This window comes from Galleria mellonella, unplaced genomic scaffold, assembly GCF_026898425.1.
Source record: "Galleria mellonella isolate WM207_F2 unplaced genomic scaffold, CSIRO_AGI_GalMel_v1 utg132, whole genome shotgun sequence".
Lineage (NCBI taxonomy): Eukaryota > Metazoa > Arthropoda > Insecta > Lepidoptera > Pyralidae > Galleria > Galleria mellonella.
Window position 1 is genome coordinate 5778484 of NW_026441989.1, and position 19154 is coordinate 5797637.

Below are 19154 nucleotides of genomic sequence, written 5' to 3' on the forward strand. Positions count from 1 at the left end.
CTACTAAAATCTTAAGATAGGACCGATTAGAGAATAAACTAGTAATTGTCTAAATAATCAACAAAATCGGTTCAGATTCAAGTTATCCCACCACATACACGTAAACAAATAATTGACGAATTTATGTCGATTAATTAATTACTTTAGATTGAAAATAAAACAAAAATTTTCAATATGAACACCTAATTAGATTATTATAAAGACAATGTATACGGGCAACATTCAGAATCGTTATCTTATCACTTGATTACCTACCAAAAAGATAATCGACTAGGGCGCGATAGACTGATGTGTGTACTGTAATTGTTTTTACAAAATAACTAAATGTAATGAAAAGAAAAAATGAAGAAATTGTTTCTTGCTTTTTTGTACATTTACTGTAAGTACACTACACTATATATTACGTTATGTTCATTTAGAAATGGCATTTTATATGATTAACAATAATTCGTTAACTAGGTGTGTATTTTGCAATGTTTATTAAAAAAGCGTGTACCTGAAATTATTCTTCTTTTTGAATATTTCCGAAAATTTAGTTTTACTTTGTTATTTATGTATTTACAGTGAAACTGAATTTGTAGTAAAACAGGACCACAGGAAAAGAGGAGATAATGTTAAATTTATCTATGTAAGAAAATATATCAATATGTTTTAATTATTTTCCTTAGATGCTGATAGTGTAGTATTGCCAAGTGTACCAGAACATTTAGTGCCATGTTATAGAGGAGGTGGCCTGCCCTTAGGGGCTCCACGGCGACTAGACGTGTTTGTGTCCCTACTCAAAAAAATAGAGGTGGATTCTAAACTTGATACACGTCTTTTGTCTACTTCTTTACTTAGAAGGTGAGTAATATTCACTTTATATCTACAAATCTATCTAGATTTGTTACCTACCTTTAATATTAGGTAGGTAGGTTCCCCGTCAGTTATCGGATTTTTAATGAGTGATAACCGAGTAGTAACTCCGTCTATGCTATTGTTTACGCTACCGAAGTACTAATGACGGGTGATGAGTGAAGATGAAGTAAGAAGTGATGAAATTAACTGGAAAAAACCACGATGGTTTTCAGAGCGGTTGTATAGTAATCGACTTGACAGGATATATTGTTATCAATAAGATCGTTAGTCTTTGTTACTGATAATCTCCTTCTACAATTGGTTATCCAAGCTTATTAATGTTATAAATGTGCAAGTGTAGAATGGTTGATAATGGAATGGTAACCCTGCCTAACGGTATACGCTGGCGGGGTATCAGTGAGGGATCATAGGTGAGAATGAAAGGCAGATCAGTTAGCCCATCATGATGAATACACTTGGAATTCGGCACGATGGGGACCACGTGGAGGTCAACGTGACAGGGTATACTGCTAGCAATGGGACTGACTGGTGGTAGTAATGGTACTATATGGAGTAGAGTAGGCATATATTACTTTTTATCTCGGTCAGTAAACATATCCCGGTCACGTGGATGAATTCGCGGGTAAAAGCCAGTAAAGTATATCGTCCCATTGTCATGCATTGATCAAAGTAAAATTATAGAAAATAGTAAACACCCTATGATGGAACAACAATATCAGCTCTTATTTTACCAATTACAGCCTTCGATTAGATGGTATTGAAGAAGGAGCCACTGCCATCGAAACTGACTTCGTTCTTCCCTACAGAGCATCTGCATTCCAATTTTACAAGTATAAACTCCTTATGGATTTATTTCTACCTACTCAGGAACTTTTAACTGTAGACGACATATTAGATTTGCCAGAGAAATGTCTCATGCATAAGATGTTAAGTACAACTGTGCGGAGATGGGAACGAGGGGATGAAAATATCGTTTGCCCTTTGATTGCGCAGCAGAGGCAAACTATGAGCACACAGAGTTCTACCAGGTCGGTGAACATTAATGTTTTTACCTATTGATAGTTTATTATCAGTAATAGACGATTTAACACGTTTCTCGACCGTCAGAATTACAGCGTGTAATGATTAACATTTTCTTTACAATGGTTTTTTAGAAAGCGACAGGGCAGTTCGTTACTACATTACGTGTAGGTATAAATCTAGTCTTTTTTAGACTAAAGAATCCATTTTTTTGTGTAAATTTAACTGTTTTATCGACTTTACATATATTAAAATTAGTTTCAAGCATCAAGTGATTGATCGCTCTAAGCTATAGCATTCTAAAGAGGTATTCTTTAAAATCCAACAATTTTATGGGCTTCCAATGAGTATAATTGTTTAATCTAGTCATGTATAGGTCGTATAATAGGTGAAGCGTAGCAGTAAATGTTTTATAGCTCTGATATTTATTATGCTCTACCGCTGACTGTAATAAGAATTATTTTTTGACTAGGGAATAAAAACTGTAAAACGATTTTAAATATGGAGAGCTCAAAAAGACAAATTAAGATTGATCTTTCGTTTAAGGTACATGTAAGACGTGAATCGGTAGATTGATTTGAGAAAGTACTAGCTGTGTTGTGGTAAAGTTATAGTCAATTCTAGCGGCCTTGAAATACGTGATCCAAACCCGAAATATTTTCGGAAGTGACGAGTTTATCTCTATTACAAAAAGTAACTGACGCAATATCGAGCTGTACTTTGATAGTATTACAAGGCTGAGCTTGGAATAGTTTTTTGTCAAAGAAAATCCAAAACCTCTACGCCCCTACTAATACAACTTCCACATTTTCAGAATCAACAGCCGTTGTCCAATAGAAGAGGGCGTTATTCAAACAAACTGGGGTCCTATCACTCCCGGTACGATCGTATCAGCTGTAGCGGCATCCTTGGAATCTCAAAGGGTTCCTCTCACTGATATCCTCAATCAAAACGTATACAGGGACGGCATATCTGAACCACTGATGGCAGCAGCGAGACAAGAATGGTATAATGAAATAGAGACGTTCAATGCAAACGAGCAGGAAGAAACGCCAGAAGTAGATATTAGCAACTTATGGGTTGCTACGCTTGCAGGTCAGTATCAGTAATTTTAAGTGTTTTTTTTTCTTTTCATGGAATTATGTTAATTTTATGGTTGTTAATCTTAAAACAACTTTTGTCACGATTGAAGTATATTTTTTATTAAAAATTCCTAATCAATGAATTGTAATTTCTGTAGCGTTACGTATTTTCTTGGGTCCCCCACTTGGATTTCAATTTAATATTTAAAGACGAGTACTTAATGTGAATACTTTATTTTTCAAAGAATGATTCAAGACAAAATCAAAGCGTGAGACGATGGATATCATAAACAAATGTCAATACAGAGATTGTTTACGAAACGCATGAACGTTCGTAAACGATCGTTTCTAAACTAATTATAATTTACGACATGTAGCGTAGTTGGAAAACTCAGCTAACCCGGCAATGTATTTATTGTATTGTAGTGTATCAACTGTTCACTGCTGAACATAGCCTCCCCCATAAGTGGAATTTAGTCAGTAGTTGTCACGCTTGGCAGGCGAGTTGGCAACCGCAGTTTGGCTTTTAGTGATGTTTAAAGAGGGACGCTGCTGTCCATCCCTCCACCATAAGTTCCCTTAATCATCTCTTACGACACGACAAAGGCGGAGGTGGCCAATTCTACGACCAGATTTACACGGCACATTATATTTATATTCAGTATAAATTCAAAGTCTCACTATGTGTCAACAATTACCATACAATATTAATGTTAAATAAAAATGTTACAGGTGACTTAGCTGAAGTTGTGGTTAATCAGGGTCCAAGGTACGGTCCGTCGCCACAGAATCTCGTCGTGGGCACTAACAATAGGTGGAATGACACGCTTCTGCCTAGAGACCATTATTTATTACCACAAAATATTACTGTGGATTGGCAAATCACTGACGCTGAAATATTAGGTGGTATAGATGGTTAGTATTTAAATTATTGTATTGTATAAGTATTTACACGCTAGTTTTTCATGTTTGTTGCTGTGTAAACACAAAGAATATTGATATTGTAGGCTATTGATATGTCGGATATCAATAGCCTACATTTAACTGTTCTTGGAGTTAGTTATTGAAATATCGTACAAAAGGCGGTCTTATCGCTATAGCAATCTCTTCTAAGCAACTTCTGAGAAAAAATTATGGCACGACGTGTGACCGTATTATACTGAACGAATAATTAATGGTAATTTTAATAAAACATATGTTAATTATCGTTGAATAATAGTTGGGATAAAGGTAGGAAGATGATGATGATATGTTAATAATCATATGAAGTTTTATGTATGTAAATATTTAGGTACTTAAATATTTTGTGGAAATTGCTGAAGTGAGGACAAAAAAGTCGATGCTGTGTACGAACCATACTCGTACTTAGTGTTTTTTGAATAATTGAGTAATTTCTGTGATATCGGAAGAAAAATAATGTATTAAAAGAAATAATTAGGTTACAAATTATTAGATTATTATTTAAAAATAAAATATGATAAAATAATGTATAAACTTGCAGGTCTAATCCTTGCTTATTACTTACCTACATGGCTGGCGGAGCGGCGAACTTTGAGACTTTCGCAAGTGTTAGAAATGTATTACTCCGACGAAGGGGTTTCTTTTAATACTAATGTACGCGCATGCGCCAGGCAAACTTTATTCAAAAGTATGTTCAACACGTCTCAAATTCTAACGGAAACATCGCGGTTGGCTCGAGTTTTGTCATTAACACAGGTCTCAGCCTATGTTCCTACCGAAGAAATGGATAGAATAAGCAAAGCAGTTGTTACTGCCTTTGAAAACTATCTCCGTAAGTAGATACATTTCTTTACACTAAGTACTTGAATTGACAAACAATCTGACAGTCTATCTTTTAGGAGGGCCGGTATTAGACAAGCCGGCGCCTCTCGACGATAAAAAAAGATCAATGGGGGATCTGGAATGCCAATTTGTTTTCCATGAGAGATTCTCTTTGGAGCACAGTCCTAGTGTTCAGTTTAAAGTATTAAAGAGAGGTTTGATGCGATCAAATACATTTGGATTTATGCGCAGTCAGTAGACTGCGTGGCTTCTGTGGCGCCCCCTTGGATCTCGTACCTTCCTTTCATTTAAAGGCATATTAACTGGAAATTTGTCGGTGTAGACCTAATAACTGACAACTGTTATTACGAGGTCAGGTTTTAAATGAGAAAATGGTTGGACATACAGGGGATATTTTTTATCCCAAGGACGAACTTTGTTTCAGTCCCATATTTGTATGATCACGTGTACCGTGTATAATGCAGTTTTCTTTGCATTACACAACTAAATTCTAAACTAATAAAAGATTTGCTATTTCTACTAGAAAATAAATACTTAATTTTTTTTTATAAAGATAAAAATCTGAGGTTTTCTTTTTTTATAAAAAAATGTATTCAAGACCAATTCAAACTTATGAATAGGAATGTTTGTTGGGCGGGATCAAAACCTATGACTATTACAATTTTCAGCAACCATGATTTATCATCAACGGATTTCAAAGTATTCCATTATGACGGATCAAAATGTACGCCGAGAATTGATACTGTATACTCCTTATATTCTGTATAAATTAGCACGTCATCAACATGTAAACTGTAGTATAAAAAAGGTTTTGATTGTTTCAGCAACTGTACTAAGTAAATATCATACAGACTGCCAAAGCAGTGCGAACGTTCCAGTAATGGATTTAATAGTAGCCACTGATGGGTCATGGAAAGGCTATGAAGTGGAACAGTTTATGTCGTAAGTAATTTGTTACGTAGTCTATGTGCCTAGATCGATTACGATCTTCGAACAGGGATCCCCTTTTTTTTAATAAATAATGGAATGCTAACCCCGCCTGTGCTAACGTTATGCGCTGGTCCCGCCACCAGTGAGAGATTATAGGCGAGAATGAAAAGGCAGATTAGTTAGCCCATCATGATTAATATACCTGGAATTTACCACTATGGTTTCGGGGGTGGGGGGGGGCACATGGAGGTTGCCCTAACAGTATATTATATTGCTAGCAATAGGTCTGGTAGTTCACATTACTAACAATCCTTTCCCCTCAAAGGAATCCCTTGTATAGATACTACTCAGTTAAACACTTGACTTGTTCATATTTTGATAAGTATATTATAAATCAACGTGGTAAGGTGTAACAATCGTTATTCTGATTAATTTGTTATTCTTAATACTGTTCCCAACAACGTAAAGGTAGAAGGAATATGAAATTGACAAATAAATTTAGTCAGTTAAATTCGAACTTATTCGAAATTCAGTCTTATGACTTCATATGTCAAGCCAGTACATCACTATACCACGATGCTACTACCATGTAGGTAAATTACTTTACATTACGTATATTACATTTTATGCTGACATTTATTATATTATATTAACTAATAAGTATATTATATGAAATAATAATACGTTTTTTGCCTATATGTTGTACTAGAACTGTTACATCTTTGCATTCAATGACATAATGTACAGAACATTACCTGTGAATGCTCTTAGTGAAATGATATTCACCTTTAAAGACCATCTGAATTATGAGTATAGTGAACTTGTAGTGCCTCTAGCGGTAATAATCTGAACTAAAATCTGTTCATTTCGTTACGTAATAATGTAACCGATAAGAAATCGCGTACAGATGTTCTCGTTTAAAAATAGTTCACGAAAATATGATAATAAAATAAAATTGGTATAATTGGTGAATCAGATGCGTATTTTGATTTTAATGAAAGATATATTACATAGTATTATAGGTGTTATGGTGTTTAACACTATGTAATATTTATAACCACTAAAATTTAATTAGTAAATACAACTGTTGCCAATTTTCCATCCGCCGTTGAGTCAATTTCAAGGTTCACGTATTAAATTCCGATCATTATCGAACACACTAGTTTGTGTTGCACACATTTTACGATAATTAAATAAACCGGTATTTAGGTTAACGTTTACAATTTTTCCTACACATTCCTTATAGTTACTATTATAGCAGTCAAGACATTGATTTACATGTTACACATTACCTTTATTAGCTTATTAAAATTTAAAATCCTTAGTATAAATGTGAAAGCGAGTTTGCTTGTTTATTATCTCTTGGCCCCTTAACGACTTAACCAATCACTATGAAATTTGAAGAGAAAAAGAACTGTTAGAGATGAAAAAGACATAAGCTAGTGTTAAACTAAACTGCGAAAGCCGCATCCAATTTAGTGCAATAGTTTTACATGTGCCTGAACGAACATACCTACAGACAAACAAAATTAAGATCAATAGTGATTGGTCTTATAACAACTTATATTTTTTTATGTATCTCCCATCTTAATTACAATTTTACGTATATAATTAATCAGAGATATATCTCTAACGACGTCGATAAGACGAAACTGTTATCAATTAATCGCAAAATTTTTACTGACGTCAGTTAATAATTATGTGTGTATATTTAATGTAATGGGTAGTATAAAATATTTAATCATAAGCACACATCATGTGTGAACGTATTGAGACTTTGGATAAAAATATTTTGCAATATCTTGTTATGGTTTCATCATCATTATCAAGTACCTATAGGTACTTGGTTACATTCGCTTTCATTTAATTGTTTATGTTGTATAGGGTATACGACGATAAGACGATTATTAATAATCAAATTGTTATTTAAATATAGTTTGTTTGCTGTTTAAAAACGGAGTCAGTTTTTTCATGATGCTTATCCATATGTGACTATATAAAGACATACATACATACATACATATCTGTCACGCCTGTCTCCCATTAGGGTAGGCAGAAACAATGGAACGCCAAATGCTTCGGTTCAAACAAACCTATATAAAGACTAATAGGAATAACTAACCTTAGAGTTTTAACAATGTATTTCTTAAAAACTGATTATATTTTTGATCAACTTAGGATGGGATCATCTCGAGACTAAACTAATTTACCCCGACTTAAAGTTAGTAAAATTAAACACTGTAAGTATCAAAACTATCATTTGATTCTCATCACCGGAGATTGATGATACTTTCAATTGGTAGAGATAACCCCAGAGCTGGCGGCATTATACGCTGTAACGTTGGATTCCAAGTGCTTGACAAAATGTGAGAAAATTAATTTTATAATCGACATTACGTTTAATGCAACTACAATGTATTGACGTCTCTGACTACTGCATCTGGAATTATAGTCGCCCGAATATTTATTCTTGTTATACTTTTTACCTACGACTTAGTCTGCGTGACCGGGATATATGTTGATTGACAAGAATTAATGGCAGCATGTGCTGCTATTTGCCGTGTGGTCCCGCCATATAATTAGCCACCCCTTCCTTTCCTGTGGGTGTCTTATGAAGCGACTAACGGAACTTAACGGTCAAGAGATGGGCAACAGTGTTTCTCTTAAAACATCCCCAAGGCCTAACTGCGGTTGCCAATCCGTGTTAAGCGTGGCAACTACTGGAACCGCCCCCTCCCCCACAATAGAAAGAGACCTATGTTCAGCAGTGGACAATTAACGGCTGATATAGTACTGTATATGCTGATATTTATTTCATCTTAAATAGTATCTATAAATCAAATTTCTTAACGATTGGTCGAGCCTTTAGAAATGTTAGAGAAACAAGCAAACTCACTTTACCATTTTTAATGTTAATTCTTAATATTTTATTTACATTTTACTTTATTTACATTTTAGATGGTTAGGAGGCGCTCTAGAAATAAACATGCAGAGAAGTACCTTGGCTCTGTTGCACGGTAATACGGGCCAGTGGATAGTGCCATCGTCCAATAACTTGACCACTGTCTTTTCGCACATCGCTAATTTTACTGATGAATGTATGTATTGATATATGTATATAAGTCTTCTGTATGTTTGTATGTTACTGAACTCCTAAATCGCTGGTCCGATGTTGATAAATTTTTTGTGTGTTTAAGTTAGTCGCTACACGATTTGGATTCATAATTGGACCCACTATCTGTGGGGGCGATAAAGTTCCAAGAATATTTTGTTTTACTCTTTTTTCCTTTTTTAATAAATGTATATATAATTTCGCTGCACCCCTTTGAGGTGCGATGAGCCTAATCGGTTCCTAAAAAATCTTAATTTTAATCTTTTTAGTATTAATATGGCATCCACATAGAAAACAAAATCGAAGGGGTTTAACTTTCAGATATTTAAAAAAATAATCAAAATTGTTTCAGAGTTAGTGAAAAATGTGCGGTTTTTTATTATATCACAAAGGTGGCAAACAAGCATACGGTCCACCTGATGATAAGCAGTTACCGTAGCCTATGAACGCCTGTAATACCAGGGACCGAAGAAACCTCTTTGTCTCTTTTTTGAAGAACCACATGCTGTAGTCTTTTAGAAAAATGTCGACAGAGATCTCTTTTCATAACGCTCAGAATATAGAGCGTCTGAATGAGGGACAATACAAAATTACGAATATTAAAATAAATACTGTACATGAACACGTATATTTCTATTATTATTTTAGGGCCGAATCGCTTAAACATTCGAAACATCTTATCAAATATTATCGAATATTCTCGCAACAAGACTCTCTTGAATGTGGAAGCTAAAGCTAGTGCGGCCCCTAGCACCGTGGTCCTCATCGTGAGTCCCAGCGACCAGCCTTCCTCCGCTGAGCTAGATCGCGCCACCTCACTCATGAACTCTCTGAGAGCTAGCTTCTTCGATGTGTATTTTGTATATGCATCTCAGAACCTCGAAGGATTTCAGAATATAAACAGCGAATACTTAGATTATTCAGAATTATTTTTGCAGGTAGGTTCTTTTCGCTTTTTTTTATTTCTCTTTATGATAATGCAATTTATAGTTTTTTATACGACTTTGTATTTTTTAATGTCTTTTGTTTAAATTAAATATTTACTTTATGATTATACCATTATTACAGGTCAATAAAAACATCACATTTTAATAATCATTTAATTTATTTGTAAATGGTGCTATTCGTGTCTATGGTTAGATATAAACAACGGTTATCACTTTCCATTAGGTGGACCGTCAGCCTCTTTGCCATTTTAAATTGTATAAAAAAGCTATTTATACATAGAATAAATAAGTAAATAATGTTAATATTGATTGTGACATATATTTTGCATGTCAGTCTTACCTCCTTCTGTAATGTAAATGTTACATCTTTTTTGTGGTATCTAACCGTAGAAAGAGGTTCTATCCATAATTTATGCACCTAATCTACCATTAAATTACTGATATTTCTGTATATTTTCATTATTATCGTTCAAGCTATTTTTAGTTGTTTTTAACAGCTTGAACGATACTATAAACATGTTTTTAGCTGCCATCATCAAATGTACAAGACGTCATCAAATCTGTCGATACTAATTTAGTTAAAAGTGAAATTCCGACGAGCGTCATAGGAGTTCATTGTCCGTTCAATGGGACAGTATTTGAGCAAGTGGAATATGAGGATTTTGTGCTGCCGAACCGAATCATGGCTTATCGGATACACCCTTTTTATTTGAGAGAACAACAACTTATTAGCATTCAAGTAAGTTGTTTTAAAATAGAAAAAAATAATCCATAAAAAAAGTATTACTACATAATTGTTTGTGCTTTAAATCTATAGAAAAATACAAAATAAAATGAAAAACATTTTTTAATAAAAGTTAATTGTTTCGAATTATGTTACTGTCACCACAGGTCCCGCAAATGCTTTGTGGCTTATCCTCAGACGGTTAAGGGTTCGATCCCGCAGTATTAAAATATTATTCTTAAGTATGGCTGCTTGTATAAGTCTGGACGCTTTCTGGCTATTATTATGTATGACAGTGAGTTTGTTTGTTACTTTATAGCATCTTAACAGCTTAATCAATTTTTATGAAATTTGGTACACACATACATACATACGGTCAGAAAATATATCCCAGTCACACGGATGACGTCACAAGTAAAAGGTAGTCCTTAATAAATAGGATAATCTTTTGAAATTCTTTAATAGTTATCATAGATGGCATTATGTATATGTACTTTCCTTTCTGAAAAATATTCATCATGACAATATAAAATAACTAAATATATATACTTAAATAAAAATAATACTAAATATAAATATGAACCAATATCTAATATAATAATTATTAAGAATTTATGTAAAAATAGTAAAACTAAATCTAAATCAACCTTTTAACTTTTAATCACAGAGGTCGCTTTATACATTAGCGCCACCTAGACATTTATGTCAGAAAAATATTAGCGCCATCTATACAATACTTAACATACAATATATATTTATAACAAAAGACCAGGAATAACTGAATCTTGTAGGAAGTTTTTTTTAATAATCCTTTTTTATAATTACTTTTAAGTTTCGCAACAATGGACAAGGAGAGTTATTAGTTTGTACATATCGTGGAGCAGAAACGTCTCATAGCTGCCAAACCTTGAAAGACAGAGAATATCACATCTTCAACTTAACTACTCCGTGTACTACCACAAATTATTGCCTTCCAGCATATTTTACGGCCAGTGCCCGTTCGTCATCAAACTTATGTGCAAGTAAGAAAAAGTAACAAAAATTATAACATTTATCAACTAGGCCCCGGGGGGATTCGAACCCCCGATCTCCTGTTTACTAGACAGGCGCTTTAACCAACTAAGCCACGGCGCCGTTGTAGAAGTCTACGAAAATATGAATATCTTACTATTATTATTATAAGTGTATAAATAAAAAATATACAATTTAAAACAATAAATATATAAATATTTTTTATTCAAGTGACCTTAATTATAAGCATACTGTAAAATTATTTATTACATATTACAACAATATTATTTGTTTAATACGAGTGAATATTAAATTAACAATAATAATAAATAAGTGAAATGTGGACAATGTCGAGTGCTAAATTCACCACAATCGTAACAAAGGAGATATTGCCTCTTGACTATCTCATTAAGGATTATAGTCGCCTGTATATTGTTTAAAATAAACATTTCATTCAATTTTAATATATGTTTTTTTTAAACAGATACCGATTGCCGTCTTCCAAATGAAGTATCATATTATATAGTGCACAGCGGTCTAAGGTGTTTACCTCTACTTGGAAGAGCAGTTCGTTCCTCACCAATTTGGATTCCAATAGCACTATTAGTTGTAATCTCATTATTACAGTGAAATATTCATACTAGCCATATTAAATAATTTCTTATTACATAGTTATGGTAAAATTAATGTATATTCTTTATGGAGATTAAAATATACTTTGGTTATTTATTTGTATTATTATTTACTTTGAATTTTCTCAGACACAGAAGTCCACCTAGATAATTGTGAATACGTATAGATGTGACGTATATCCGTGTATGAATATGAATCTCGTATCTGGGTATTATAACTTATAACTGAAGCGAAAACGAAGACTATTTATAAATCTTATACCTTTGAAGATAAGAAATACAGGTCAATTTACCTGATCTGTAATTATTATAAGAAACTAAACTTGGGTGCGTAGGGGATGAAATTTATCTAGAGATTTCATGCTAAAGTGTCATGTTTTACTAATAATTCTTGTTTATGTAAGTTCCTAATATGCCGGGATACTATTTTTTTAAACAATTTAGTTTACATTGAGTCAGTTCTCTAAACGGGATTGAAAAATCTGTCAAGTCTGATATTTCGTACGAAAGTTCTTTATGAGATGAGCAATACTCTAAAGTAAGCAGATAATTTATATTAAATATGGGCTTTTGAAAATTCCACGGTAATAAGATGTGGGTTTGAGTAAAATCTGATCCAGTTATAAATTACAAAATCTTCAAAGGAATCTTAAAAAAAATTTGTTATGTCTATCATCTTGAAATATTTCACAGATTTTCATAGTCCGAGGATGTTCTTTATCACATTTCACTGGGTATTTAATCAACCCTGTTCCTTACATTTTTTATCGCCATTAAAAACATGAGATTTTTAAGAAAATTGAGTTACTAAATCTAGAAATTAAAAATGAATGTGGATTTTACATTTGGTATTGATAGATTATAGAATCATTATACTATAATAGATGTTTATAGAATCATAATACTACGTAAGAAGGTATCTTTTAGTTTTCATACATTTGTTCATTTCACTTCAATTAACGCCGTTTTATATATTAAAATATATATAAAAAAGTGAAAAAGATTATATAAGTTTTTTGTACCTCTGGCGGGACTCGAACCCGCAATCCCCGGCTTAGGAGGCCGGTGCCTTATCCATTAGGCCACAAAGGCTAACAAGATACATATTGAAATTGATTATTACTTCATTAATACAGCACTTCAAATTTTATTCATAGAATTATATACTTATTTACAATATACATAATTAAATAAAATTAAAGAAAGTACATTTATTGATAACAAAATTGATTAAAAACAATATTTACTCACAGAGATATATTTTATGTTTGATTATAGAAAATAGGCAACTATTTTATCTTTTACATATAATCAAGAACTAGTATAATGGAATACATAAAACAAATTTTAATGCCTTTTATGTATAAATTAATGAATTTGTAATAATTTTGCTAACTAGATTGAAATCTTTTGAACGTAAGCATCATAGTGTAGACTTTAGATAAAATGAGAACAGATGGCGCATTTTAGCTTTTTATTTAAATATAATGATAATATATAATCTGTTATTTCTGTATGAAGAAAATAATATTGTAAATAAAATTGATATTGTGTATCTTAAAAACATAATTTTTTATAAGAATCATGTAATTTTAAACATGAATAGGTGAATTTCGAATGATTTTACATCGACTTCGTGGCGCAATGGTAGCGCGCCTGACTCCAGATCAGGAGGTTGCGTGTTCAAATCACGTCGAGATCAAAGTTTTTTTTTCGATGAGATTATTTGAAATTAAAGTTTTATAAAAAAAAGGTGTTATTTTCTTTAAAATTCCCTATTATAAACAAATGGAATTAAATATAAAAAAAAAATGGGTCTATTAATAGGATCATTGACGTACGTTTGTAAGTAATATCATAAAGGTCAAATTATTGGTAAACACAATTGTGGCAAAACCAATTATATTGATTTAAAAACTAAACTACCAAAACCGATTTTGATAAAATTTGTACAGAACCAATTTGTGAGTATGTATATCTATTTGAGAACTAGAAATACATGTACTCGTACATAATAGTGCATATAAATTTTTTCAATGTTTTGACTTTATAGGAAGCGAAGTATTTTTTTTAATGGGTGATGATGGAATGGTAACCCCGCCTACGCTATCGGTGTACGTTGACGGGTCACCAGTGAAGGGTGACAGGTGAGGATGATGACAGGTCAGTTAGCCCATAGTGACCACTTGAACAAGAAATAACCACTATGGTTTCCAGGGGGAACCGCGTAGAGGTCGACCTAATAGGGTGAATTCCTAGCAATAAGGTTGTTAAATCTCATTACTAACAATCCCTTTCCCCCCTGGAAGCGAAGCATTTGGCATTCCATTGTTTCTCCCTACCGTAGTGGGAGACGGGCATGACCGATATGTATGTATGTATCACATGGGATGTTTGAGTCTAAGGCTATTTTCATTAAATTGGCTATTGAGTTCTAGCAATATACTAGTAATTTAGTTAGAAGGAAACAAGGAAGGACATAAATTTATTTCAAAATGAAGCAAACCAAGTAAGAATTTATAAGAAAAAAAAAACTTTTAAATTACTATATTATATCTCACATTTTATAGACTGTCTTATTTTTTGTTAACCCTGCCATTTTTGCAAATAATGGGTACCCTTATTATATAATGATTTACGACTTCTCATTTTAATTATGCGAACAACTTTTAGGCAATGTTTTCAATTCCAAATAATTCACATAAATATCAAAGTTTTGATCTTAGCTGATGAATTTGAATCTAGAAACTGTTTTTCTTTTTTAATATACAATTCAATATACGATATATACAATATCATTTCCCAGTATCTCAATATACTATATCCCATGTAAATTATTATATTTGAGTTTAAGGGTATTTGATTTGTATTTATTAGAAAAGTAATTTTTTTTTTCCTATTCTATCTGTATTAAGACTTTAGACTTGGACATAAGTATTACAGAAGACTTTAAAAATAAAAACAATGATTAATTAAGGGCAAAGTCGTACATATAGTAACAGATTATAAAAAGCAATAAACATAAACATCAAGATTAGGTGGGCAAAGTTTCAAAGCAAATATTTTGTGCAATTTCACGATTTTATAGGATAAAACAAATATCCTGAAATGTCACAGTATCAAAATTCTTGTAAAAAGGAATAGATACGATTTTGCGAATTGCCAAAATATTTACTACTTACACTTACTCATGAACATATTTATGCTATGACGTTTACGATATTATTTATGTACTTATACAATAATACAAATAAGTATAACTGGGTATACCCAGTTTATTATTTAAAATAGTTTATACCATTCATTGCTCTCAACCTACTTCATGATTATGTAAATTTTTGAATGTATTAATTTATTCTAATGATTAGCAGTGGAATGGTAAATCTAACCATGAATATGTTGACGCCATTTATAGACGTCACGATTAGCTACAATACTTACATACATACATACAACACATATTTATTTAGATAATAATAATAGTAAATCTGTGCAACTGATAATTAATTTAGTATATTTAACATATTATTACTTGTACCTATATAAATGGTTGTAACCCCGGTCTATAAGAATTTAGGATAAAGGAAATTAAGTCTTTGACTCTACTTCTGTTAGTGAATCTAGACATTATGGTCTATTTACTCGTATGTATTGATTCAAATACCTTCAGTGGGGGTAAGAGATTGTTAGTAATGCGGACTACTTGTCCCAATGCTAGCAATATATCCTATCCAGGTCGATTTCCCCGCGGTTCCCCCTGGAAACCATTGTGAACGATTCTTGTTGAATTCGTCACGATGGGCTAACTGACCTGCTTCATCCTCACCTATCATCCCTTATTGGTGCCCCGTCGGTGTATACCGATAGCGGGGTTACCATTCCGTTATCATTCATTAAAAAAATACCTTCAGTATGTACGCTTAATAAATAATAAGTGAATAAAGTATATTAAACATTTTATTAGTAGGTACTTTTAAGTATACGAGTACAAACATTAAAATTTTTATATCTAAAATATTACCAATAGTTTACTTCTCAAAGTTTATCGACACCACTTATCGACATTTTCAAATAATAACAAGTTCTAAGCTTAGCAGAACTTAAGAATTTTTATGATCAATATTTTTTACGTTTCGACGCATAAAACTAAAATGACTGTATGATTAGTTGTAGTACTTTAGAATTAATACTTACCTATTTGATGTTGTTACATCCAAAAAGTATATGTTACTTATTATATTATTATCTTTCATGACTGTTCAAGCTAACGAAATTGTAGGGCGGAGATAACTAATTTGTAGTTAAAATAGGCGCTTAAGTTTATCTATTATAACATTTTTTTTTGTTTCCAATTAACATTGTAGGCATAACAAAATCTATATTATCTACAAAGCGTGCCATATAAAAAATACTATGTATTTATTATTGTTGTACTTAGTAAATATTTTAATACCTATCTATCGTTATCTCATCGGGGGAGTGGTTGAAGACACCCATGTCATTACAGTGAATTGCCAAAAATTGTTTGTTCCATTATTCATAGGCGGATATCTACCTAGGTACTTATAGCATACCTATTACGATTAATCTTCCTCTAGTAACATACACATATTAAACGCGTTAGCTCAAAGGTCAATTACGTGTATGAGTTTATAGACAATATTTTCAGAATAAAAAAATATAACCAGGATGGTAAATATTAAAATAGCGAATTTACATGAATAATTTTTTTATAATGAAAATGTAATGTTAACCCCAATTGCGTTAATGGAATATGCTGGTAGTGTGGAATGAAAACAGGTAAGTTAGCCCATTGTGATGAACTCATCAGGAATTAACCACGATGGTATCCAGGGGATACCGCGTGGAGGTCGACTTCGTTCGGTATATAATGAATATACGGTATAAGATGCATCTTGGGATGAAGGTATCTCTACTACTTATTAGTACGCATTTTCGTTCGCTGGATTATACAAAAATAGCTGTGTCCATGACATCTTTCACATGTAGGTAGGTATCTGCTTATACTTTACATTTCATGTACATTTTTCACGCTTGATCCATCTATTGTCTAGTAGAGATAGCCCTGTATTTGACAATAAATGCCTTTTAAAAATAACAATTTAAGCACTTTGAGCAAGGGGGGAGGGAGAGTAATTTTTGAAAAAAATTATAGCAATACCTATCCCTTTTTACACCTGTATATTATCATGTTTATGTACTAAGTTGGCGAACTGAACGTGCCGTGCTAGTACGTGAGGTGCCAAAATTTTTAATCGAAGTTTAATTAGTAGCCTCTAATATTTTCGATTTCACCAGAATACAACACATAGTCTTTAATTTCAGACTATACAGACGACGAGTTGAGTCGAGACGGTCTGGTGGCCGTTCAACGCAGGTGTCGATTTCGCTGGCTGACGGGTGGCGCCTACGTTTACAGCAAGCGAATATCCTTGTGTGCTCTCCTGCATAAGTATTACCAATCGCGTGTATGTACATAAACACACCTTCTATCGTCTTTGTGTGAATGAAGGCTTATTTGTGTTCTACTTCGAGGTCATGCAGCGACTGCTGCACGAAACTAACGATGTTTTTATCAAAACGTTCAATGTTCGTTTGGTTAGCACTAAACGATGTGATTCTGTCATACCACGTGATTTTACTTAAGTACCTACGTTATTTTCAGAGATGAAGTCAATATGCGTCGTACGCATACATATAGTGTGTACTTATTCAATTTGTTAACCAAATTTTTCAAGGTGGGTTTAATACATTTTTCCATCATTACTTAACCGTCTAAGTTATTTATATTAATAACAAATGTATATATTTTTTGCCACCAAAAATATATCAAACTGACCCTGACTCTCCACCTCACAAATCTTGCGATCATTAGGACTACCTGCCTTAGAATTTTTTTTTTACTTCAGAACTCTGATGGTAGATACTGAAAAACACATTAAATACAAATACACAAATATGATGTCAAAGAGATTTGATGAATATGGCCTTATATAGGAATTCCATAAGTTTTTTTATGAATTTTCCACTCAATTGACCCCTATCTAACTGCGTGCGTGAGCAATGTCACATCCGTTACAGACGGCTTCAATCACCTATATGTGTCTATACTACAGAGAAATATCTATTATAAACAACAATTATAACTATAGCTCAGCTTTGGTCGTCAGGGCTAGGCTTGTCGGTTTCTATAATCGCTCTCAAAACTGTTATTTTTCATACAAAATATGAAGGTGATGCTGATGAGATGACTGAGATTTCGTATTTGAGTATAAATTCGCTAATTCGCAAATTTGTTCTCGTGATACTTACCTACTTATTAATATTATACTAGTTTTCAACCGCAGCGTTGTCAGCATAGCCAGGATAGGTATATTAATTGAATAAAACAAAAGTACCTTGTCCATTTTATATAAGAGTGAATTTCTGCTGAAAGTCATATTTCATTGCCGGAAACATTTGCGAACAAATTTATTTAAACTTATGTACGAAAATCGTTATGTACAATATAATAGAATATTTCCTGTTTTCCTTCCTCAATGCCCCAATTTAAAATTAACTCTAATACAAGTTTAAATAACATATATATATATTTAAAAACTTTATTAGCGCAAAGTAGATACAGAAGTTATATAGCAGAGATAATCCCAGATCAATTTATCCGATTATATACCTTTTATTTTACATTTATGACTGTATAAAAATATCTTTAATCATTTGTATAGGATTATATTACTTCTATCTATCTAAAATATAAATTATTAATTTTTATCCGCGATTTCGGCCAAATGACCGGTATATGTTTATCAGAGTGCCTAGTGTGAGTTGTACAAAGATTCCACTCATAGAAATTATGTCAAGTATACAGCTAGATTAAATATCTATTTCCGTAGCATAAATTTGGGTAATAACAGCATGATTATTGTTGCAACGTTAATAAAGCAGACATATTTGTCATATGTACCTAATAATAATGTAACGTAACCCATATTTTCGTGGAAACAAAAAACAGTG

At 32.5% G+C, this 19154-nt stretch overlaps 1 protein-coding gene and 3 non-coding genes across 5 annotated transcripts; 2 read left to right on the top strand and 2 right to left on the bottom strand.

The window, feature by feature from the left end:
• Positions 1-220: 220 nt before the first annotated feature.
• LOC113518327 (uncharacterized) lies at positions 221-12222 on the top strand. Of its 2 annotated transcripts, XM_026903192.3 has the most exons (12): positions 221-379; positions 669-843; positions 1599-1886; positions 2693-2973; positions 3693-3875; positions 4462-4752; positions 5588-5705; positions 8652-8791; positions 9454-9743; positions 10279-10491; positions 11309-11498; positions 11972-12222. In XM_026903192.3, exons 1-12 carry the CDS (start codon positions 343-345, stop codon positions 12115-12117), a joined length of 2352 nt encoding a protein of 783 aa, XP_026758993.2. In that variant the 5' UTR covers positions 221-342; the 3' UTR covers positions 12118-12222. The 2 variants fall into 2 exon arrangements, with proteins under 2 accessions (XP_026758993.2, XP_052757792.1); XM_052901832.1 differs by lacking the exon at positions 11309-11498.
• Trnat-agu (transfer RNA threonine (anticodon AGU)) lies at positions 11537-11610 on the bottom strand. Its single transcript has one exon. It is a non-coding gene; the product is annotated as a tRNA-Thr (tRNA).
• A 916-nt stretch (positions 12223-13138) lies between the features above and the next one.
• Trnar-ccu (transfer RNA arginine (anticodon CCU)) lies at positions 13139-13211 on the bottom strand. Its single transcript has one exon. It is a non-coding gene; the product is annotated as a tRNA-Arg (tRNA).
• Positions 13212-13749: 538 nt separating this feature from the next.
• Trnaw-cca (transfer RNA tryptophan (anticodon CCA)) lies at positions 13750-13821 on the top strand. Its single transcript has one exon. It is a non-coding gene; the product is annotated as a tRNA-Trp (tRNA).
• The last annotated feature ends 5333 nt before the right edge of the window (positions 13822-19154 follow it).

Coding starts and splice junctions, on each gene's coding strand:
- LOC113518327 (XM_026903192.3), top strand. CDS start 343: ATGAAGAAATTGTTTCTTGCTTTTTTGTACATTTACT. Junction 3,876..4,461: donor AATATTAGGTGGTATAGATG/GTTAGTATTTAA, acceptor ATAAACTTGCAG/GTCTAATCCTTGCTTATTAC. Junction 10,492..11,308: donor AACAACTTATTAGCATTCAA/GTAAGTTGTTTT, acceptor ATTACTTTTAAG/TTTCGCAACAATGGACAAGG.